Source organism: Melanerpes formicivorus, unplaced genomic scaffold (assembly GCF_026170545.1).
Source record: "Melanerpes formicivorus ecotype bairdi unplaced genomic scaffold, bMelFor1.0.p_v2 SCAF_3, whole genome shotgun sequence".
NCBI lineage: Eukaryota > Metazoa > Chordata > Aves > Piciformes > Picidae > Melanerpes > Melanerpes formicivorus.
This window is the reverse complement of record NW_027142355.1, coordinates 26,866,513-26,891,378: the sequence shown is the minus strand read 5'-3', so window position 1 is coordinate 26,891,378 and position 24,866 is coordinate 26,866,513. Positions and strand designations below refer to the sequence as shown.

The following is a 24,866-nucleotide window of genomic DNA, read 5'->3' as shown; positions in this document are numbered from 1 at the left end:
CTTCCTACACCTGCCAAGAAGCTCGCGTTTTATAGGTAGCCGTCGAAGAACCTTGCCGATGATTGGTTGACGGCTGGGAGGTGGAGGAAAGGGCCCTGTCGCCGCCTGTCGCCTGGACTCGCCCTAAGGAGGAACAGACGAGGCCATGTCGGCAGCGGACGGTGCCCGGGAGAATATCAGGGAGGGCTCAGGTGGCTCGGCGGGTGGCGGTGGTGGCCTTCTCAACCGCTTTGTGCAGTTGCCGGCCAGGCCGCGCTCGGCGGGTGAGTGGCGGCCGGTTCTGAGAAGAGGTGGGAGGGGGTGACCCCATCCCCAAGGCTCCCGGGGTGTCGGGAACCGGGACACCCCTATCCTGGCGTTCTTGAGGGGACGGGCGCCCCGCGGTTGGAGGGATTGCTCCCAGACCCGCGATTCTGGAAGATTTCTAGAGGGGCGCTGGGGTACCCCACGGACTCAGGAAGGGAGACTCACCCTGTCGCCAGGGCCCGCAGGTGGGGTGTGAGGGGGGCTGGGGTGTGACCCCGGGATATGTGGGGTCACGGGTGCGCATGGAGACAGTTACTCCTTTCCAAACGATCTTAGGGAGTTGAAGGGAACCTACAGTCCTGGACGTGGAAGGGGGATCACCCCCAGTCGCAGCTGGGCGCCCTTCTCATCTCAGCGACACTGTGACCCTGGTGACACACCCTCCCCTTCTCCAGTCCCAGCATATCCGATTTTGGGGGTGGGGGTTCCCCAGTCCTGGGAGGGATGATCCTGGGATGGGGGAGGTTCATTTACCAGAGGGTCCTTGAAAGAGACATCAGCCCATTTTTGTGCCCTGGGAAGGGTGATTCTTCCTCTTTTCCACCTTCCTCTTAGCAACATCTCTGTGTGTGTGTGTGGGGTTGCCCCGTAGCCTCTGGATGTGTGGGCCACCCCACTCCAAAAGCCCCAGGATGTCAGTGGAGGGAACTCACAGGGTTAACTCACAACTTCAGGATTGGGGATTGCACTCCCATCCCAATCGTTCTGCAGTACTGGGAGGGGCACTCATGGTTGTGTGATGGAGAATTCCCAGTTGGTTTGGTGTATCCCTTGCTCCTTATGCCCATAGCATGGCCTGCTCTCGAGAGCCACATGGTGCTGGGGTGCTGTCACCCAGGATGCTGGTACTCGAGGCATCCTTTTCTACTCTGGCACCACCAGTCATATCCATCGGTGGGGGATGTGAAGGAACAACTGGGAACAGGCTATCAGAGGAGGGTTTTATTTCCATCTCTATGAAACTTGTCATAATCTGATTGTGTAAGGCATGGATCTGGGAAGCAGGGATCTGGGAGAACCACAGAATTGTTTTGGTTAGGAAAGACCATTAGGATTATCAAGTCCACCCATGAACCCAGCACTATCAGATCACCACTAAACCATGTCCCTCATCACCACATCTCCATAGCTTTAAAACCTCTTCAGGGATGGAGACTCCATCACTGCCTTGGACAGCCTGTTCTAGGTCTTCACAACCCTTTTGGGGCAGAAATTGTTCCTCATGGTTGGATTGGTTGGTAGGTTGGATGTGATGATCTTGAAGGTCTCTTCCAACCTGGTCTGGTCTGGTCTATTCTATTCTATTCTGTTCTGTTCTGTTCCTCCCCTGGTGCAACTTGAGGCCTGAAAGGCAAGGATCTGGATGTGGAAGGGCAGGATGCCTTCAAGCCTCAGGCAAGACTGCTGTGGAGTTGCTGAATGGCTCCACAGTTTCTATTTTGGGGCAAATTCTCAAGCATGTTTCCTTCCTTCTGTGATAAGGGCCTGCTGTGGTACTGTGGAAGCTGATTATCTTCATGCTCCTGAATTTGAACCCTGGGCTTGAGCAACTTCATGGCACATCCTCTTAATGTGCTTCTAACACTCCTGCTTTTGGCTGTCCACCTGCAGAGGGACAGCTGTCACCCCAGTCCTGGGGAGCAAACTACATTCACTCAGCTCTGCCTTAGCACTTCATTGCAGCCTTAACAAACCCAAAGCTGATCACTGATACTGTTGAAAAACTACCTGATGGAAGACTACCTTTTGAGTTAATTGCTGGAATTTTCTCCCCATTTGACACCTGTTAATGTCCTATTTATAGAGCTCCACCAGCAGCTCTTACATAACTATTGGGATAGAGAGGAATAATTCCCCCCCTCCTTCTGTTTCCTCCAGCCAGGTTTATCTTCTTACCTCCCAGTTCCCCTTCTGCATTTCCAGGAGGCAGTCCTTTCTTTTTTCCCACCATTGAATGCCCTGGACTCTTTCCATAAATCATTAATCCTGGTTTTGTAACTAATTACTTTCATGAAAGCACACAAAGAATTTGTAGCACACTTTGGCACTGGATCTGTTTACCACCAGTGACCAGCAAGTGGAGGGAGGACCTCCCCTCTACTCTGCCCTACTGAGGCCACAGCTGGAGTCCTAGGTCCAGTTCTGGATTCCCCAGTTCAGGAGAAACAAGGAACTGCTGCATGCAGCAGAGGTTCCAAAGATCCTGAGGGTCCTGGAGCATCTCTGTGAGGAGGAAAAGCTGAGAACCCTGGGGCTGTTGAGCCTGGAGAAGAGCAGCCTGAGAGGGGATCTGAGCACTGCTCAGCAAGAGCTAAAGTGTGGAGAGCAAGAGGATGTGGCCAGGCTTGTTAGCGGTGCCCAGTAACAGGAAAAGGGGCAGTGGGCACAAACTGGCACCTGGGAGATTACATCAAGGGAAACTTACAGCCTTTGAGTGTGATGGAACCCTGAGGCAGGCTGCCCAGAGAGGTGGATCTCTGGATGCTGTGATCCTGTTGGGCCTGCTGAAGGTGCCTCTGCTTTATTGGGGAGGGAGGGGGGAGGTGGATTGGATGATCTCCAGAGGTCCTTTCCAACCCCCACCTGCTGTTTTGCTCCTGCTAAGCCACGTAGCATTTGAAGCAGATCTCTTGGTTCAACACAAGAGCACACACACTGATTTAGGTGCTGCTTTTGTCACATTCTCCTTTCCCACCTGCCTGTGGAAAAGACTTTGAGCTTCTGACACCTTTTTGTTCACTTTGGAGAATTAAATTTGCAAGAACAAGTGATTCCAAGAGGTTAGCAGGCAGCTAGTGAGAGCAGATGGCAGGGCTGTGCTGCTCTGTTTGCTTTCTGAAGCAGAGTATTTCTATTGAGGGTTTCTCAACAGGGACTTTTCTCAAGCAGCATCCACAAAAGGGTCTCATTGATGACTTAATAGCTCAAAAAAAAGCCCCACAGTCCCTTTGTGTATTTGCTGCCTTGTGATGGGCAAAGGCTCTTCAAACATCTAAAATGGAATAAGGGAAAGGAGAGGGCTATTTTTAGGTGTTTGTAAGCTTTAGATGGATCAAAAATGTCAAATATAGGTGGTGTGTGGTTTGTTCCTCTCCTTGTTGGAAACCTTTGAGTCCACATTTAAATCTTTTCAGTGTTTTCACAAGGCTTTAAGTGGGTAGAAACAATCTGGAGACCTAAATATATCTTTGCTTCTTGCATGCTCAGCTCTTGTCTTGAGCTATAATTTTCCCCATGTCCCACTCACAGCAGAGGGGTTTTTTTTGTGTGTGGTGAAGTTCAGAGCTTCTCATCTGTATTTGAAACAACTATAACAGAAACTTCAAATACCCTGAAGCCCTTTGTGTCACATCAGGAAGCAAGCCTGAAAGAGAATCAGATCCCAGCTGGCATTTGCAGGGGTATTACTAGCAGAGATGGGCTCATCCTGCTCTACGCCATGCTGGTGGTGCTGAGTCTAGTTGTGATCACCACAAGTCAAGAAACATGTGGACAGTCTGGAGAGGGCCCAAAGAAGGGCTGGAGAGGAGAGGATGAAACAATCACAGAGTGGTGGGGGGTTGGAAGGGACCGCTAGAGATCATTGAGTCCAGCCTCCTGCCAAAGCAGGACCACTTAGGGCAGTACTTGAAGAACTGGAGGCTCAGGGAGACCTCCTCATGATTTTGTGGATGCAAAAAGGATGGAAGGTCTTTTTCCATCAGACTGTGATCTTCAATCCTACTAATCCCAAGGATTCATAAGGAGGTACAAGGGGAAATGGGTACAAGTTGCTCCAGGAAAGGTTTCATCTTGATCTAGGGCAGACTTTTTATGTTGAGAAAATCATGCACTGGGACAACCCCTCCAGGATCCCTGTCAGTGGAGGGCTGCAAGATGCAGCTGAACAAGGTGCAATAATCTCATGTTGTTTCCCTTTCCCACAAGAAGTTGGACCAGACGATTAGAGATATTAGAGGGAATTTCTTCACTGTGAGGGTAAAGCACTGGAAGAAATTGCCCAGAGAAGTTGTGGAGACTAGAGCCCTGGAAGTGTTCAAGCCCAGGCTGGATGGGGCTCTTGAGCAACCTAGCTCTAGGAGGAGGTGTCCCTGCCTCTCTGGAACTCCATGATGAATAGAATAGAATAGAATAGAATAGAATAGACCACACCACACCACACCAGGTTGGAAGAGACCTTCAAGATCATCACGTCCAACCTATCATCCAACACCACCTAATCAACTAACCCATGTAACCAAGCACCCTGTCAAGTCTCCTGAACACCTCCAGTGACGGCGACTCCACCACCTCCCCAGGCAGCCCATTCCAATGGGCAATCACTCTCTCTGTGTAAAACTTCCTCCTGACCTCCAGCCTGAACCTCCCCTGGTGCAGCCTGAGACTGTGTCCTCTTGTTCTGGTGCTGGCTGCCTGGGAGAAGAGACCAACCTCTGCCTGTCTACCATCCCCCTTCAGGTAGCTGTAGACAGCAGTAAGGTCACCCCTGAGTCTTCTCTTCTCCAGGCTAAGCAACCCCAGCTCCCTCAGCCTCTCCTCATAGGGCTTGTGTTCCAAGCCCCTCACCAACTTTGTTGCCCTTCTCTGGACTCGTTCCAGCAAGTCAACCTCCTTCCTAAACTGAGGGGCCCAGAACTGGACACAGGACTCGAGGTGTGGCCTAACCAGTGCAGTGTACAGGGGCAGAAAGACCTCCCTGCTCCTGCTGGCCACACTGTTCCTGATGCAGGCCAGGATGCCATTGGCCCTCTTGGCTGCCTGGGCACACTGCAGGCTCATGTTCAGCCTACCATCAACCAGCACCCCCAGGTCCCTCTCTACCTGGCCGCTCTCCAGCCACTCTGACCCTAGCTTCCAACTCAAATTGTTCTGTGATCTCTTGGGGTCCCTCCCAGTCTGGGCTGTTTTCTGATTCTCATTTTCCAGAATTCCTTCCTTTGTTTCCTTTCCACATGAAAAAAACCCCATCCACCCAACAATCCAGGGACCATGGCATTTCAGCAGAGTAGAAACACCACAGTCTACAATATGTGAATTGCTGGGGCAAATGGTTCCTCTTCTGCTCTGGTCTCAGTTCAAATATTAGACTTCAAATATTTGAAAGACTCGTGACTGGTGACCTGCAGGTTGTGTTTGGCATCCTTGGCTGGATCTTCTGGCCTCTCCCAGCTGCCTTGGGCCCTGAGCAGAGACACCATTCAGATGTTGCAGATCCTCATGTAGCTCCTTTCTCTCTTGGGTGTTTTCTGGGCAGCCTGCCATGGAAGAGAGATGCATGATCTGAAGAGGCTGAATACAACGGGATGAAGGAATGGGTTTTAAGCCTTGCTCTTGGCAACCTGTTCACATTCTGCTTCCCCAAATGTTTGTAAGGGACTCCAATTGCATGAGTTACAAACTTATTTTGTCTGGCTGGTATGAAAAAGATGGAGCTTTGAAGACTGGAGTCAAAGTCAATAGTGATTTGTCCTGTTACCTCTCCCAAGAGCTGGCAGGACTTTGAAAACTCAATTCTTTCAAAACTCAATTATCTCATGGTCACTGGACCCCAGCCAGCCTCCAACCACCACACCCCCCCGAGCCCTTCTCTATTGGTAAAAAGAAGTTCAAGCATAGCCTTACCCCTGGTAGGCTCACACAGAAGCTGGGATAAGAAGCTATCCTCCATACACTCTAAGAACCTTCTAGACTGCCTCCTCTCTGCTGTGTTAAGTTCCCAGCAGGTATCAGGCAGGTTACAGTCTCCCATAAGAACAAGGTCTGGTGACCCTGAGACAGCCTCTAGCTGCCAATGAAATAACTCATCAACCTCTTCATCCTGGTTGGGTGGTCTATAACAGACTCCAACCAGGATGTCTGCCCTGTTGGTCTTCCCTCTAATTCTCACCCACAGGCACTCAACCTGATCATCCTTCAGCTTCAGCCCTTGACATAAATGTTCCTAAAGAGTCTTGCAGAAATCAGAAGGGGAGAGATTGAAACCTGCTTCTGGGGAAATAATACCAATGCCATCTTTAAAAAGCCTTAAGGAGCAGTAAAGAAGGTGTGCACTCACATCTTAGCTCATGAGGTTCAACAAGGGCAAGGTACTGTGCATGGATCTGGGCAACCCTTAGTATCAACACAGGGTAGGAGATGGAGGGCTGCAGGGCAGCCCTGTGGAGTAGGACTTGGGGGTGCTGGTGGGTGAAATGCTGCACATGAGCCAGCACTGTGTGCTCCCAGCCCACAGCCAACCTGTCCTGGGCTGATCCCCAGCAGTGTGGGCAGCAGGTGGAGGGAGGGGATTCTGCCCCTCTGATCTGCTCTGCTGAGACCCCACCTGCAGTGCTGGGGCCAGCTCTGGAGTGCTCAGCACAGGAGAGACATGGACCTGTTGGAGCAGTGTCAGAGGAGGCCACAGCAGTGATGGGAAGGCTGGAAGCCCTCTGCTGTGAGGCCAGGCTGAGAGAGCTGAGATTGTTCAGCCTGGAGAAAAGAAGGCTCCAGGGAGACCTTCTGGTGGCCTTTCAGGATTTAAAGGGGGGGGGAGAAGAAAGCTGGGGACAGATTGATCCTGTTGTGACAGGAAAAGGGGTGATGTTTTGAAACTAAAAGAGGAAGATTTAGACTGGAGGGAAGGAAGATGTTCTTCACTGCAGGACACTGGAATTGGTTGCCCAGGAAGGTTGTGGTTGCCCACTCTCTGCAAGCATTCCAAGCCAGGTTGATGAGGCTTTGAGCAACCTGGTCTAGTGGATGATGTCCCTGCCCATGGCAAGGGGGTTGGAAGTAGATGATCTTTAAGGTCCCTTCTAAGCCAAACCATTCCATGACTTTGTGACCCCAGTGGCTCTCAAGGGCAGTTGCTGGGGTCAGTGTTCTGGGAGGTGTTTGATGCTACACCTGGATATTATGGAATACTTTGTGTCGTGTGTGACTCAAGATCATAAAATCATAGAATCACTTTGGTTGGAAAATATCTTTAAGATCATTAAGTTCAACTGTCCACCCAACACTGCCAGGTCACCACTAAATCATATCCCTCAGCACCACATCTACTTAGCTTTTAAATCCCTTCAGAGATGGAGACTCCACCACTGCCCTGGGCAGCCTGGTCTTACGGGGAAGAAATTGTTCCTCATATCCAACCCAAACCTCCCCAGTACAACTTGAGGCTATTTCCTCTTGTCCTGTCACTTGTTCCTTGGGAGAAGAGACCAAGCCCCACATGGCTCTAGCCTCCTTTCAGGGAGTTGTAAACAGCCAAGTCTCCCCTCAGCCTCCTTTTCTCCAGGCTGAAACAACCTCAGTACCCTCAGCCTCTCCTATAGGGTAAGAGAAATTGAGAATCAAAGAAACAGAGAACTGTAGAAATAGAGAATCCCAGAATCAGGAGTTTCTTATTGGCTCATGGATTTACTTCATAGATTCAGAGAACAGTTTGGGTTGGAAGGGGCCTTAAAGATCATCTACTTCCAACCCCCCTGCCATGGGCAGGGACATCATCCACTAGACCAGGTTGCTCAAAGCCTCATCAACCTGGCTTGGAACGCTTGCAGAGAGTGGGCAACCACAACCTTCCTGGGCAACCAATTCCAGTGTCCTGCAGTGAAGAACATCTTCCTTCTCTCCAGTCTGAATCTTCCCCTTTTAGTTTCAAAACATCACCCCTTTTCCTGTCACAACAGGATCAATCTGTCCCCAGACAAGAATGCTCAAGGTCTCATCCAACCTGGCCTTGAACACTTCCAGGGAGGGGGCATGCACAGCCTCTCCAGACATCCTGTTGCAGTGTCTCAGCACCCTCACTGTAAAGGCTTTCTTCCTAATTTAATATTTTCTGGCAGCATGTTCCTGGTAAGAAAAGGAGTGGTTTCAGGCAGGCTCTCAAACCAGCTTCATATTCAACTCCTGAATTGCTCATTTCAGTGGAATTAATTCATCTAATTTGACCGTTTTTCCTCCTGTTTAACAAAAAGAAAGGCCATCTGGGCTGGCTTACCAACTCCCTAGCAGGTGCTCCCCTCTTGATGAAGCTCACCAGTAAGAGCAGCACTGGTTTTATTTTTTCCCTTGCAATCATGAAAGGCTGGGGGAAAGAATGGAAAGAAACCACCTTTGTTCTTCAGAACTTGCCTTTGAAGCACCTCTCTCCTTACCTTTGTGCTGCCTGCCATTCAGTGCAACCAGCTGGTGCTTGGTAGTTGAATTATCTTCTTCTGTATCTTCATCACAGAGCTGTTGAAGAAGAGGAGAGAAGTCTGAGACTTGAGTGGAGCTGTTGATCTATGCTATGGGTCTGGGCATGCTGCTACCATTTTATCTGCTCTGTAACTTCAAGCATCCTCTGCTTCTGAGGGATTTTTGTGTGGTGTTTTTTGTTCCTCAGGCCTTCAGTAGTCTTCTGTAGCTAGCAAAGGGTCAGAACAGGAGCAGTCTTTGCGGACCAGCAGGTGCAGTTCAGCTCTGCCCTTCCCATAAGATGGACATTTTGAGTGGTAGTTTTGATGGGCACCCTTCAAGATGCTTTCTCCTCCAAAATAAAGAGATTTGTCTCCTTTCTCTTTTTTTTTTCACAAACATCTCTGAGCCAGCAATGGGCCCTTGTGGCCAAGAAGGCAAATGGTCTCCTGGGGTGCGAGAAGAAGAGGGAGGCCAGCAGGTTGAGAGGGGTTCTCCTCCTCCTCTACTTTCCCTTAATGAGGCCAGACCTGGAAGAGCTCGGTTCAGTTCTGAGTTCCCCGGTTCAAGAGACAGGAAACTACTGGAGAGATTCCAGTGGAGACTGTGAAGTAGCTGAGGAAAGGCTGAGAGCCCTGGGGCTGTTGAGCCTGGAGAAGAGCAGCCTGAGAGGGGATCTGATCAAAGCTCAGCAGGAGCTAAAGGAAGGGGGCAAGAGGATAGAGCCAGACTTATCACTGGTGCCCAGTGACAGAAAGGGCAATGGACACAAACTGGAACCCAGGAAGTTCCACCTGAACATAAGGAGAAAGTGCTTTGGATTCATTGGTGTGAGGGTAGTGGAGTGCTGGAGCAGGCTGCTCAGAGAGGCTGTGGAGAGCTTCAAACCCCACCTGGCCGGTGTGGTCCTGGGCAAGCCGCTGTGGGTGACCCTCCTTTAGCAGAGGGGTTGTTCTGGGTGATCTCCAGAGGTCCCTTCCAGCCCCCACCATGCTGGGATTCTGTTTTCTTCTTGTCCCAGCCCTATTTTCTATTCAGAGTTTTTGGTGAGGTAGAATACAGATGTCTTGTACATTGGTTGCTGTGCTGGGTCACATGAGGAGAATCAGCAGCAGATACTCATGCCACCTCTTTGGTTACTCTGCGGTTCTAGTAACACCTCTTGCAGGAGATGTGTTCTATTAGGTGTCCATCTTAACAAAGTCAGTCTGGGCCAACTGAGCCCAGAAATGACTCAATCACCAGAGAAGGATGAATTTAACAGGGTGCTAGCAGGTCAGTGCAGAGCCAGCAGGGGAGAGTCTATCAGGTAGCCCAGTCCTAAAGTAGGACTTAATTATGGCCCTTTCACAATGTTCCAACTTCATTTCCTTTGTGGAGCAGGTGCAGGAAGGAGATTCTGCCCCTCTGCTCTGCTGAGACCCCACCTGCAGTGCTCTGGAGTCCTCAGCACAGCAGAGAAATGGACCTGTTGGAGTAGGGCCAGAGGAGGCCACAGCAATGATGGGAGGGCTGGAAGCCCTCTGCTGAGAGGCCAGGCTGTGAGTTGGGATTGTTCATGCGGGAGAAGAGAAGGCTCCAGGGAGACCTTCTGGTGGCCTTGCAGGACTTTAAAGAGCCAAGAAGAAAGCTGGGAACAGACATTGTAGCAGGGCCCGTTGTGACAGGACAAGGGGTGGTGGTTTGAAACACAGTATCACTAAGGTTGGAAATGACCTGCAGGATCACCGAGTCCAGCCTCTCACCACAGACCCATGACTAGACCATGGCACCAAGTGCCACGTCCAATCTCCTCTTGAACACCTCCAGGGACGGTGACTCCACCACCTCCCTGGGCAGCACATCCCAATGACGAACGACTCGCTCGGTGAAGAACTTTCTCCTCACCTCGAGTCTAAACCTCCCCTGGTGCAGCTTGAGACTGTGTCCTCTTGTTCTGGTGCTGGTTGCCTGGGAGAAGAGACCAAGCCCTTCCTGGCTACAATCACCCTTCAGGTAGTTGTAGAGGGCAATGAGGTCACCCCTGATCCTCCTCTTCTCCAGGCTAAGCAACCCCAGCTCCCTCAGTCTTTCCTCATAGGGCTTGTGTTCCAAGCCCCTCACCAACTTTGTTGCCCTTCTCTGGACATGTTCCAGCAAGTCAACCTCCTTCCTAAACTGAGGGGCCCAGAACTGGACACAGTACTTGAGGTGTGTCCTAACCAGTGCAGTGTACAGGGGCAGAATGACCTCCCTGCTCCTGCTGGCCACACTATTCTTAATGCAGGTCAGGATGCCATTGGCCCTCTTGGCCACCTGGGCACACTGCTGGCTCATGTTCAGACAGCTGTCGATCAGTACCCCCAGGTCCCTCTCTGTTTGGGAGCTCTCAGTCACTCTAGCCACAACAGAAAGGGGGAAATTTAGACTGGAGAGAAGGAAGGTGGTGAGACCTTGTCCCAGGTTGCCCAGAGAGGTGGTAGATGCCCCCATCCCTGGAACCATTGCAGGTCAGGTTGTCTGGGGCTCTGAGCAACCTGCTCTGATTGCAGATGTTTCTGCTGACTGCAGAGGGGTTGGACCGGATGACCTTGAAAGATCCCTTCCAACCCCATTAGTTCTGTGATTCAATGACCTCTTTGCCACCAGTCTGCCTTGACTCCCTATAGTGTGCTGCTATTTTCCATGTCCAGCATCACCCAGTTCATAGTGGAGCATGGAGATGGTACCTTGCTGTGCTTCACTTGGTGTTGGGTGCTGCTTTAGTAGTCTGGGATAGGTCCACCTCTTGGGCAGGTGGGCTTTGCTAATGAGTGGAAGAAGTTAGCAGACCCTTAGGTGTTTCCATCTTCCTGCACCTTCTGAAGCTTGCAATAGGCTTGCTGTGGGTCACTTGACACTGGAACAAAACCAGATCCAAAGCCTGCCTGAAGAATGTCAGGAGGAGATGTGAATCATCTCCTAACACATAATTAAATGGAAATGCAGCTTTTTATTGGAGGTGCAACTCCTAGAGTTTGTCTGCTGAAGGAACTCTTCAATAGGTTCAGCTTTTACAGGTCTCTTCTTCAGAAGGATAGAACTTGTGGAATCTTTCTCTAAGGCTTTCTTCTGAAACGACTTAACATCACTTCAAGTCTGAATAGAAGAGTCTGGTGACAACTGAGTTCGACATGGTCCAGTCCATTAGTACATGGTCATAGGTGACTCAGAAGATGCAGTAGATCATCTCTTTCCCTCTTCTGTGGGTAGATATCACAGAATCATAGAATGGTTTGGGTTGGAAGGGACCTTTAAAGGTCATTTAGTTGAACCTCCAAGATAGCACAGAATCATCATGGTTGGAAAAGACCTCCAAGTTCATTCAGGTCCAACCATTATCTAATGATACCAGGTCTACCAGTCCACCATATCACTGAGCACCATGTCTAGATGGCTTTTAACTGCATCCAGGGATGGGGATTCAACCACTTCCCTGGGCAGCCTGTGCCAGTTTTTATGAGCCCTCTTCTCTGAGCCTCTGTGGGCGTGATACAGTCCATTGAAACGAAGGTGTTAGTGAAGAGCAGAGATTAAAATCAGCAGGCTGGAAGTGTGGAGCCCTTCAGGAATCCTCTGCTGATGGTTTATTGGGTTAGCTCTTTAGTTCCAACTGGCTTGTCTTGGTTACAAATTAAAATGACATGTCATAGTCTCCTAAACTGGATCCTGCTTCTGAGGATGAAGCTTAGAGGTACTCTCACCAAAACAATGGTCTGCTACATAGACAAAATTATTTTTGGACCCTTCTAGATGTAGTCAGCTTGAAATGTTCTAAAGGCATCCACAGTCAGCTCCTTTTTGCATGGACCTGAGCATATCATCCCTTTCTTTCATGTTTCTCATCAATTACATGGTCCTTGTCTCACTGGAGAACATCCACTTATGGCACTGCACTTGGCTCTTGCTCTGCATCAAATCTGAGCAAGCCCAGAATCTCTTCTTGGACACCTCTGACTTCAGTTGCTCTTGACCAACAAGAGCATTGCTGTTCAGAAGATCAGTCTTCTTGTCTATTCCATTTGAGATCTGAGCTTGGGTTGTCCTCCTTGCTTCTAGGGAAGAGGGTGGGTAGGCAGAGAGCTTACTCTTGGGAAGAGCTGCTTCTGCCAGTTGTCAAGCTGAAGCTGTTGCATCTCAGATGGGTTCCATGCAGCCCTCCCTCCCAGCACAAATGCCTCTATCTATGATGAGTTCTTCCTTGCTGTACCAGACCTGCCTGGGTGCATGTTTAGGAAGGCATAGGATGTCCAAGGTGGAAAGAGCCTTCTTGAGATACAAGGTGCCAAGAGGAAAACAGAATCATCAAATCACAGAGCCATTTTGGTTGGAAAAGAGCTTTTAAGATCATTGAGTCCAGACATTAACTCAGCACTGTCAGGTCACTGCTAAACCATGGCCCTCAGCACTGCATTTACCTGGCTTTGAGAGCCCTCCAGAGCCAAGGACTCCACCACAACCCTTTGCAGCCTGTTCCAGGCCTTGGCAACCCTTTAGGTTAAAAAATTGTTCCTAATGTCCAACCTAAACCTCCTCTGGCACAACTTGAGCCCATTTCCCCTTGTCCTGTCACTTGTTCCTTGGGAGAATAAGACCAAGCCCCACCTGATTCCAGCCTCCTTTCAGGGAGTTGGAGAGAGCCAGAAGGTCTCCCCTCAGCCTCCTCTTCTCCAGGCTAAGCAACCCCACTTCCCTCAGCTGTTCTTCACCAGACCTGTTCTCCAGACCCTTCAGCAGCTTCATTGCTCTTCTCTGCACATGCTTCAGCCCCTCAATGTCCTTCTTGGAGTGAGGGGCCCAAAACTGACCCCAGTACACAAGGTGTGACCTCACCAGTGCACAGCACAGGGGAATAATCCCTGCCCTGGTCCCGCTGGCCACACTCCTGCTGATGCAAGCCAAGATGCTGGTGGCCTTCTTGGCCACCTGGGCACACTCAATGGCTCATGTTCAGCCATTGTTTACCAGCATTCCCATGCCCTTTTCCACCAGGCAGTTTTCCTCCATTTTCCCCAGCCTGAGGCCTTCTTGAGGTTGTTGTGAGCCAAGCAGAACAGAGGACATAGTCTCAGGCTGTGCCAGGGAAGGTTTAGGTTGGATGTTAGGAAGAAGTTCTATACAGAGAGAGTGATTGCTCATTGGAATGGGCTGCGTGGGGAGGTGGTGGAGTCGCCGTCATTGGAGGTGTTCAGGAGGAGACTTGATGGGGTGCTTGGTGCCATGGGTTAGTTGTTTAGGTGGGTTGGATTGGTTGATGGGTTGGACACAATGATCTTGGTCTCTTCCAACCTGGTTTGGTTTACTCTAAGCACAGACATGCTTCCCTAGGGCTAAACACCAGCAGCTCTCACTGGAGGAGCATCACAGCACGTGTAGTCCCATCCCTTTGACATAAGCTCCTCAGCTGCCACTTAACTGAGGTTCTTCTACCATCTCCTTTTGCTGTAGGCCACAGATCTCCACCAGCAAGAAGTGGCCATCGTTGTGTGGCAGATAATGCCAACCTGTATGTGTTTGGAGGCTACAATCCTGACTACGATGAGTCTGGTGGGCCAGAGAATGAAGACTACCCACTTTTCAGAGAGCTCTGGAGGTACAACTTTGCTACAGGCACCTGGCATCAAATGGGCACTGAAGGCTACATGCCCAGGGAGCTAGCCTCCATGTCACGTACGTATGGAAATTCCACCCCTAGGTGCCTACTTCTCAAGCAGTGTGCCTGGGCAAGAACTGGGAAATCTGCATCCTCTTCCCAGCTCTTCTGCAAGCAGACCTTGAGTTTGGGTTGGGTTTGTGGTTTTATTTCCCTTTTTAGCTTGGGTTGAGGCAGAGGGGAAAGCAAAACGTCAAGTGCGAGAGACGGTCTTCAGCTTGATGGTTGTCGGGCACCTGCTCTGAGAGCAGCTCAGTGCAATCAGACATCTCAAAGCATCCCAAAATAGCTCTCTTTGTTCAGGAGCCATTTTTCAAAGCAGGCCTGTGGTTGCCATGGTTTTTAGCTTGAATTCTTTTACTTCAGAGAATAGATTCACAGAATGGTTTGGGTTGGAAGGGACCTTAAAGATCAGCTAGTTCCCTCCCCCTCTGCCCTGGGCAGGAGCACCTTCCACTAGCCCACATTGCTCAAGGCCTCATCCAACCTGGCCTTGAACACCTGGAGCTGTGACTCCCAAGCCGCAAACACGTGGTGTGAGCTGTAGGGTGTTTGAATAACGCCGAGTTCTCTCTGCCTCTTGGCTTCTTCTGCACCTCTCAGCAACAAGCTGTCTGTGCTCTGTCTCTTCCCTCCTAGTTGTGCTGCACGGGAACAACCTCCTAGTCTTCGGGGGCACCGGGATCCCCTTTGGGGAGAGCAATGGCAATGACGTCCACGTCTGCAACGTCAAGTACAAGAGGTGGGCTCTGCTCAGCTGCAGGGGGAAGAAACCCAACCGCATCTACGGCCAGGTACGGAGCACAGGCGCCTGGGGCACGTGCTGGGTGTCACAGAAAAGAGCACAGACCATGGAGGATCATAGAATTGTTAGGCTTGGAAGAGACCTCAAGGATCATTCAGTTCTAACCCTGCTGCCATGGGCAGGGACTCCTCACACTAGATCAGGTTGCTCACAGCCACATCCAGCCTGGCCTTATAAACCTCCAGGGATGAGGCTTCCACCACCTCCCTGCCAACCTGTGCCAGTGTCTCACCACCCTCATGGGGAAGAACTTCTTCCTAACATCCAATCTGAATCTACACATTGCTCTTTTTTTTTTCCAATCCCCCTAGTCCTATCACTCCCTGACACCCTAAACAGTCCCTCCCCAGCTTTCTTGTAGGCCTCCTTCAGATACTGGAAGGCCACAATAAGGTCTTCTCAAAGCCTTCTCTTCTCCAGACTGAACAACCCCAACTCTCTCAGTCTGTCTCCATAGAAGAGGTCTGGAGAAGGGAAGGCTCCTGGGAGACCTTACAGCAGCCTCCCCGTACAAGAAGGGGACCTACAAGACCCCAGTGGTGAGACACTGGGACAGGCTGCCCAGGGAGGTTGTGGATGCCTCCCTCCTGGAGGTGTTGAAGGCCACGTTGGATGAGGCTTTGAGCAGCCTGGTCTGTTGGAAGATTTCTCTGTCTATGGCAGGGAGGCTGGAACTAGATGATCTTTAGGATCCCTTCCAACCCAACCCATTGTATGATTCTATGACTTGATGATGTTAAAGGTCTTTTCCAACCCAAATGATTCTATGATCCTTTGTGTCTTGTTTGCCCTTCATACCTCTTCCTGACACATCATCTACCAAGTTGTAAGCAGAACCTTTCAAGCAGTGGCTTGGTTTAGGAGGGCAGGAACTTTCTCTTGCAGACACTGGTGCCACACGTTCTTCCCAGCTGGTTTCTCTCTGTTACCTCCCAGGCCATGGCCATCATCAATGGTTGTCTCTACGTCTTTGGAGGAACGACCGGTTACATTTACAGCACCGACCTACACAAGCTGGACCTCAACACCAGAGAGTGGATCCAGCTGAAACCCAACAACATGTCCTGTGACATGCCAGAGGAGAGGTGAGAAGCTGGGCAGTCCCAGAGAGCTTTTGCACTGGCGAGTCACCACCTTTCCTGGGATTGGGAAGCTGAGAGAACACGCAGAGGATGCTCTTAGAGCAGTGGTTTTGGCTGTGAAGCATGCCCAGCTGGTGCTCCACCAGTCTGGCACGCAAGGGGATGTAGGGGTGGGATGTGAGGCCTTTGCCAGGACATTCATCTGGACTGCATTGTGCCAGAACAGCTGGGAGCTTGCTCTGGTCAGTGTTGAGGTGAGGTCCTGATTGATGGCAAGGTGTAGAGCAAGGAAGGCTGGTAGGTCACCCAGGCCTGGATCATCTTAGTGAGAGGAAGGGTTTGAAGGCCGTCATCATGCTCCACTGTACATATCTCACTGGGGCCTCCCAACAGGACAAGAGGAAACAGCCTCAAGTTGCCCCAGGGGAAGTTTAGGTTAGACATGAGGAACAATTTCATCCCCTTGAGGGTTGTCAAGGCTTGGGCTAGGTTGCCTATGGAAGTGGTGGTGTCTGCATCCCTGGAGATTTTCAGAGCTGTGTAGATGTGCTGAAGGACATGGTTTAGTGGTGACCTGGGAGTGCTGGGTTAATGGTTAGACTTGATGATATTAAGGTCTCTTCCAACCAAAACAATTCTGTGATTCTACTGAAGTTGTGTGGTGCTCTGCTCTCAGAAAATGCCTCTTAAGGTTCTGGAGTGCTGCTTAGGTTGCTCATGAAAGCCTCCACATCTTCTGAGAGCTCCCAGCCTGGGGGACTGATGCAGCACAGCCAGGCTTGGGCTGTCATTGCAAACCATGGGAATTTGGTAGTGTTTTCCAAAAGAGTTGTGTTGATGCTCCCTTGAACCAATTTCTTGTGCTGCTAAATGTCCTTCTTGGCACTTGCAGGTACAGACATGAAATTGCCCATGATGGTCAACGGATTTATATCCTGGGAGGTGGAACTTCCTGGACAGCTTATTCCTTAGATAAGGTAAAGTGATCTGAAACCTTGAGTGCTTGCTTGGGCAGGGGGTTTTCTGCAGTGAGGCATAACCAGCATGGTCTCTTCATCTGGCCTGGGGAGCTTAGTAAAGAAATAGACAACTAGAAGCAGAGTGTTCTCCTCTTTCTGTGAAACCTGGGATTGCCACAAACACGTCCTGTTGACTTCAAGATGATGATGAATCTGCTACACAGTGACCAGTGATCTGTTGGAGAGGGTCCAGAGGAGGCCACGAAGATGATCAGAAGGCTGGAGCACCACTCCTACGAGGACAGGCTGAGGAACTTGGGTCTGTTCAGCCTGGAGAAGAGAAGGCTCTGTGTGTTGCATTTGTGCCAAAGCAGGAAAGTCCCAAAGATGCATCGAGTCCCTTGCTGTTAGCTAAATTCAGATGTCCATATGGTTACCCTATTCTTCTCCCTTAACCCTGCACTTCAATTTCATGTGATGAATGCTTTTGGGGAGAGGAGAGTGGATTCATTTCAAACACCAAAATGATAAATGAGGAGACTTTAAATAGAGCTCTGCTTCCAAAGGAAGCTGAAACTGCAGCAGTCACCATGATTTTTTAGCACCATGAGTTGGGGGTTTCTCAATACTTTGGAGAGCTGGAGGGTGAGTCAGTGATTGTTAAAAGCAATATTGGCTGCTTCTTCAGCTGTGCAGCTCAAAAGGCAAAACCTGAGGTGAAAGTTTAATAATCTCCAAGGAAGTGATTGCCTTGAGCACTGAGTTCAATTTGTGCCCCTCACTCTGAGAAGGACATTGAGGGGCTGGAACTTGTCCCGAGGAGGGCTGCAAAGCTGGTGTAGGGTCTGGAGAATAGGTCTGGTGAGGAACAGCTGAGGGAAGTGGGGTTGCTTAGTCTGGAGAAGAGGAGGCTGATGGGAGAGCTTCTGGCTCTTTCCAGCTTCCTGAAAGGAGGTTGGAGCCAGGTGGGGGGTTGGTCTAATCTCCCAAGAACAATTGACAGGACATGAGGAAATGGCCTCAAGTTACCCCAGGGGAGGTTCTGGTTGGACATTAGAAGAAACTTCTTCCCTAAAAGGGTTCTGAAACACTGGAACAAGGTCCCCAGGGCTGTGATTGAATCTCTGTCGCTGGAGGGGTTTAAAAATGTCAGAGATGTTGTGCTGAAGGACATAGCTTAGCACCAGACTTGGTAGGTAGAGCATGGTTGGATTGGATGATCTTAAAGGTCTTTTCCAGCATAAATGATTCTGTGATTGTAAGCTCATACCCTCTGAAGGTGGTGTCATACTTGCTTAGTCACTGGCTGAGAGGAGCTATTTTTGTTTTCAGACTCCAGGGATAAAGGTTGTTTTTTCTCTTGGCTCCCTTGGTCAGAGCTTGTAACTGTGTCATGGTGGTACTGGCAGAAGCAGGAGGAATTAATGGCTGCTCTTTCTCCCTTCAGATCCATGCCTACAACCTGGAAACCAACACCTGGGAGGAAATTGCTACAAAACCTCATGAAAAAGTTGGTGAGTCTGAAATTCCCTCTCTCTTCCCTTCTCAACCAGAGGGTGGCCAAATGCTTGAAGATGGCACTTTCCTGCCAAGCTGAGTCATAACCAGCAGAAGGCTCTGTGGAAACCTTACAGTGGCCTTCCAGTATCTGAAGGGGGCTACAGGAGAGCTGGGAAGAGACTTTTCACAAGTGCTTCAAGTGTTAGGACAAGATGGAATGGATTGAAACGTGAGGATTGTAGATGTAGACTGGAGATTAGGAAGAAATTCTTCACAGTGAGGGTGGTGAGACACTGGAACAGGTTGCCCAGGGAGGCTGTGGATGCCCCCTCCCTGGAGGTATTCAGAGCCAGGTTGGATGAGGCCTTGAGCAGCCTGGTCTAGTGGAAAGTGTCTTTGCTCATGGCAGTGGGGTTGGAACTAGAGGATCTTTAAGGTCCCTTCCAACTCAAACCATTCTATGACCTTGTTGTACCATACATGACTTGATACTGGCATCCAGGTCTGCTCGTTCAGAGCCTTCGCAGCAAGGTCTCACCCATCTGAAACATGTTTAGCAGTCTGGCTTCTCACACTCCTTATGTGGGAAAGGCAAGAGTGGCTGCTTCTCCTCCCAGGAGAAGATAGATAGCATCTTGGTGAGGCTCTGGAACAGGTTGCCCAGAGAGGTTGTGGATGCCCCCTCCTTGGAAGTGTTCAAGGCCAGTTTAGATGAGGTCTTGAGCCACCAAGCCTAGCTGAGAGGCTTCCCTGCCCACGGCAGAGGTTAAGCCACTCTCTGACTCTGTGATCTCTGCTCCCTCTGAAGGACCTGGTTAGCAGCAGGGGTTTCCCTGAAACCTTGTAGGTCCTTGGCTGCTGGTTTTCACTGAAGGTGAGAGGTGGAGTCTGTGGGGAATGAGGTTCCTTTCGTAGAGCCAAACCTGAGGCTGGATGGTTGCTGAGTCAGAAGCCTCTTAGAAATGAAACGAGTGACTCCTGATCGTGATGATACGTTGAGATACAACCAATTGCCCAAGCACTTCAAAGCAACTCCACTTGATAACTTGTTTTTCCTTCTCCTCAGGCTTCCCAGCAGCCAGAAGATGCCATAGCTGCGTCCAGATCAAAAATGGTAAGATCTGCCTCCTGAAAATAGGTGTGGCCCACACAAGCTAGCAGTGCCAAGCCCATCCTTCCAGCCTGAGACCAGCTGGCCTTCCACACCTCAGAGAACTGCAGGGCACACCTGTCTTCTGGAGAAGGATTTTGTTCCCTTTAACAGGCCTTAAGCTGCCCAGTTGGCACCACTCTGCGTGGGGGGTGTTTCTGCCGTGGGCAGATGAAGAAGGGAGTGCACAGGACTGTTCCTTGCTGGAATTCTGCAGGATTTAGGTCACACACAAACCTCCTTTGCAGTTGTGGCCACTTCAGTGTTAGATACCATGAGTTCTAACCAGAACTGTCCATGACAGTCTGCAACTTCTGTGAGTCTCTGAGTGTCCTCCACAAGTGTGACCCCTGTGCTGTGACCGACTTGGGCGGTGCTGAGAGCTTGTGTTGAGGTGCACTGAGGTGCCTGTGTTGATCCCGAAGCTGTCCTGCAGAGGTGATTGTTGACTCCAGTCAGTGCAGGTTGCTGGGTGGCTGGTCCCATAAGCACCATTGTTTCTTCTCTTGCAGATGTCTTTGTTTGTGGAGGCTATAATGGAGAAGTGATTCTGGGAGACATTTGGAAACTGAGCCTCCAAACCTTCCAGTGGGTCAAGCTCCCAGCTCTCATGCCAGAACCAGCCTATTTCCACTGTGCTGCTGTCACACCAGTAAGTGACTCATTTCTTTCCTATCCAGCTGAAGCTCAAACCCTTTGTCCAAGCACTCTGACATTTGTGTGGGCTGTAAATAGAACTGAACCTACCTTACCAAGCAGGTCCTCTCTACTGGAGGCAGCATCTTTAGAGGGGAGACTAAGGGCTGGCATGAGGTCACTGCATTGTCTCCTTTTATTCTTGCTGCTGTGGAGAGTGGTGACACTCAGGATGTTCTGCTCTCTGAAAGCAACAAAGCTAAGTTTAGCTTTTAAACTGCATCATCTCTCCAAGGAGTGACTCCATGAGTGATGTGCAGTTCCTCTTTGGAAAGCACTTCTCATGGGAAGGTTGCTATTGCTGGAGCTTCTTACCGTAGCTGGAAGCTGTGGTTGATGAGCAGCAAGCATCAAGAAAAGCTTTTCTCTGTGGCTTCAACCTCCTTCACCTGATGGTGGCCTTAGGGCAGCATGTGAGGGCTCAGATGATGTGGTTTGAAGAGCAGGTGTCACCAGGTAATCATCAGACCAGGCTGGATGAGGCTTTGAGCAACCTGGTCTAGTGGAAGCTGTCCCTGCTCATGGCAGGGGGTTGGAACCAGATGACCTTTAAGGTCCCTTCCAACCCAAACCATTCTAGGATTTTAGAGGTTGTTATGAATTCAGCTCTTTCTGGGAAGCCTTAGACTTGATAAAGGTGTTTCCCAAGCAGCTCAGGGGTTGCTGGCAGTGCCTGGACAGCAGAAATGCCACCCCCCACCCCCCCTTTTTAATCCTGAATATTAAAAAAGTAACTAAATCACACACTAAGCCAGCAGCTGAGCTTGTCATACAATCCTAGAATTGTTTTGGTTGGAAAAGATCTCTGAGCTCATTGAGCCCCAACTGTTGTCTCACCTCTCTTCCTTCATGTCATTCCTGGAGCTGGGTTTGCTGAGCCAGCAGAGCAGATGTTTGTGCATGGGGTGGGGGTTAAGTGTTATAAAAAGACCTTGTTGGAGCTGAAGCCTAAGTGTGGTTATAGGTTAGCTTAGCAATGCTTTGCCCCCTCCTAGAATTGATTTTTTTGGGGCAGAATTCACCTAAAATACAAAGCAAAGCACTCTGAGCTGTGGCTGTGAGCTTTAGGGTGTCTTTCAGCTGTGATCTTTTCCCCTGGCTACGGGAGGAGCTCAGGAGGACTGACTCTGTAACACATTTGTGTGAGATGGATCTCACTGTGACGAAGCAGCTGGGAAGCTGCAGAGTCCAAGGCAGCTTTTCCTGTGGAGCTCCTCAGCAGTGCCTGCTGGGGCAGTTGGGGCTGTACTCCCTCCTAACTCCCCTCTCCCCCTTTGTGCCCACCTAGGCTGGCTGCATGTACGTTCACGGAGGGGTGGTCAACATCCACGAAAACAAACGGACTGGCTCGCTCTTCAAAATGTGGCTGGTGGTCCCCAGCCTACTGGAACTGTCGTGGGAGAAGCTTCTGGAGTATTTCCCTCACCTAGCAGCCCTCTCCAGAGCTCAGCTTTTGCACCTTGGACTGACGCAGGGACTGGTGGAGCGACTAAAATGAGACCGTCTCCAGCTCGCCGCTTCTGTCCGAGCCGTGCTGCGCTCGGGAAGCCCCCTTCCTGCCCCCCTGCCCCTATTTATGGATACCAGAGACGGGCCTGCTAAGGAAGAGCACAGGAGAGGGAGGAGCCTGCTCCACGCCTTACTCAGCAAATACATCGATGCCTTTCTAGGAGTTTTCCATTTCAGTTGTTTGGGAGGAGTTCCACTTTTTACTCATGGCTCCGAAACGCGCCCCCCACACTCAGTACCACGCTGGGGGGGACTCATCCATCACAGTGTCATCAGCACCGTGCTTGTGCCGTGCCTGGGGGTGGTGGGGAGCTTCCTGAAGGGCCAGGCCCGTGCTTACACGCGGCATCTTTGACTCGGTATCTTCATCAGCTGTACCTAACGGAGAGCAGCGCAGACCAACAACCAACCTCTCCTTCTCCTCCTCTTAAATGGCACCCAGCCTGCTAACTCCCAGCTGAGCTCTCCCTCTCTAAAAATCCAGCACCTCCTTTTGCTTTGAAGGCTTTGCATGTGTTCCATGGGCATGTTCCCACCTCTTTGAGCTTCAGAAGACAGCTGGAACATCCTTGGGGGTGGGGAGGGGAGGGGGTGGGCAAGGAGCCAAGCTTTGCCTGCTCAGCTTCTCCTGGGGCCCAGTGTTCTGAGGTTTGAAACATCCCCTTGTCTGTGCTCCTTCACCTTTTCATATTGAAAGGTTTGCTTGGAAGACTGGTTAGAAGTTGCCCACTTTAATGGACTACTGTGTAGTTTACTGAGGGTGGCTGTGGGGAGGGAAGAAGTTTTGCTAACTCTTTTCTTAACCCTTTCTGCTCATCTGAGCTAACAGGAAAAACAAAAAGCAAAAAAACCACACAAAAAAACCAACCCTCAGCCTGTAGCTTGCAGAGCTGTCTCTTAACCTGCAGCTTCTCCTGCCCAGCTCAAGTCCTGCTTACCACCAGCTGACTTCTAGCATGACCCTGGAAAGCTTTTTGGGTTGTTTGTGCATCTCCTTCCTTGTTTGTTTCATTGTTTCTTCATTCCCCCCCCCCCCCCCCCCCCCCCCCTTGTTTCTTGTCCGTTTCCATCCTCCCTTCCTTGGTTGGTTGGTTCCTTCCTTGCCTGTTTCCTTCCACCCCTTGGCCTTTTTTCCCCCTTACCTTTCCTCCTGGGCATAAAGGATGTTACTGGTGCCTGTGGTTTTCACCTGGATCCTTGGAAGCCTCATGGAGCACTCAACCCAGGAAGCACAGAAAAAAGGGGAGAGGGAGCAGTGAGGGAGAAGAGGAAGGGATCTCTGATCTCCCTGTGCTTCAGATACTGTGAAATCTCCTCTAGAGACCATGGCTAAGTGGCCACCAAACTCTGAGCAGCTGCTCTGGGCTGGCATCAGGTTCATGCAAAACCCTTTTTAGTTGAAGACCATTTTTAAAGTGCCTTTTGTTTGGTTGGTGGTTTGGTGGTGTTTTTTGTTTGTTTGGTTTGGTTTTGCTTTTAAATCAGCTTTTCCTAGAACCTTCCAGCAGCAAAGGTGAGGCTTAGACACCAGGGTTTTAATTATTTTTAAATGATTGCATTTCTGTTGAAATAAAATAGAGCATTGTCCTTGTGTCCTTCAGCTGAACAGTACTGGCTGGTCACAGAGAATGGGGGGGGAGGGAGGTGGGAAGGGACCCCTGCAGATCATCCAATCCAAGCCCTGCTGCTAAAAGCAGGGGCACCCACAGCAGGCTGCACAGGATCACAAGGGCCAAGCAGGTTTGGAATCTCCAGACAAGGAGACTGCACAGCCTCTCCAGGCAGCCTGCTCCAGGGTTCCACCACCCTCAGAGCCAAGTTTCTCCTCACATTCAACTGAAACCTCATGGATGCCTCTCTACCCATTCCCCTTTGTCCTATCCCTGACCACCACTGAGAGGAGCCCATCCCCATCCTCATGGCCTCCACCATATTCATCAGCATTGACATCCCCTCTCAGGCTGCTCAGCTCCAGGCTCAACAGCCCCAGGGTTCTCAGCCTTTCCTCCTCACAGAGATGTTCCAGGCCCCTCAGCATCTCTGGAGCCTCCCCTGGACTCTCTCCAGTAGTTCCCTGTCTCTCCTGAACTGCAGAGCCCAGGACTGGACACAGGTCTTGAGTTACAGTCTCACTAGGGCAGATGAGAGGTGGAGGAGGACCTCCCTAGACCTGCTGGCCACACTGTTCTCAATTTAGATTGGAAGACACCTTTCAGATGGAGTCCAACCATTAACCCATCACCTCCAGGTCACCACTAAACCATGGCACCACGTCTCCACTGCTTTGAAACCCCTCCAGGGATGAGGGCTCCACCACTTCCCTAGGCAGCCTGGGCCAGGCCTTGACAACCCTTTTGGGGAAGAAATTGTTCCTTGTGTCCAACCTAAACCTCCCCTGGTACAACTTGAGCCTATTTGCTCTTGCCCTGTCACTTGTTCGTGGGAGAAGAGACCAACCCCCTACCCATCTCCAAGCTCCTTTCAGGGAGTTGTAGAGAGCCAAAAGGTTTTCCTTCAGCCTCCTTTTCTCCAGTCTGAACAACCCCAGGTTCTTCATCCTCACCAGACTCATGGGGCTTTTACTGCCTCTCTGGGCAACCCAGGACAGAGTCTCACCACCCTCAGTATCAAAAATTTCTTCCTTTAGATCAAGTCTATCTGAGTTTCAAACCATCACTTGTCCTATCCCTGCTAAGCTTTCTCCTAGACTCCCTTTAAACACTGAAAGGCCACCAGAATATCTCCCTGGAGTCATGTCCAGCTTTTCACCCACCTAAACCACGGTTGAATCAGGCTCCAGAGACCCCAAGCATCCCTCACCCTAGGGTAGATGGTTTAAGTGTAGCTTCAGGCGAGTTATAGAACCTGCTTGGTGCCATCATCTGCTCTTCCTTCCCTTCTGTCTCTTACTACCTCATGCTGTTGAGCCCCATCTGCTGCCACCACCTCTGGACACTTGCCCAGGGATCTTCTCAAACACCTCTAACATCAGGATAATATCTACACTAGGAAAACAAACTAGCCT

At 50.5% G+C, this 24,866-nt stretch overlaps 1 protein-coding gene across 1 annotated transcript; it reads left to right on the top strand.

Moving 5' to 3' along the window:
• Positions 1-86: 86 nt before the first annotated feature.
• On the top strand, positions 87-23,441 carry KLHDC10 (kelch domain containing 10). Its single transcript, XM_068169397.1, has 9 exons — positions 87-263; positions 13,936-14,157; positions 14,780-14,934; positions 15,882-16,030; positions 16,920-17,004; positions 18,434-18,500; positions 19,553-19,600; positions 20,149-20,288; positions 21,621-23,441. The coding sequence occupies exons 1-9, from the start codon at positions 146-148 to the stop codon at positions 21,828-21,830; spliced, it is 1,194 nt and encodes a 397-aa protein (XP_068025498.1). The 5' UTR covers positions 87-145; the 3' UTR covers positions 21,831-23,441.
• Positions 23,442-24,866: the final 1,425 nt, after the last annotated feature.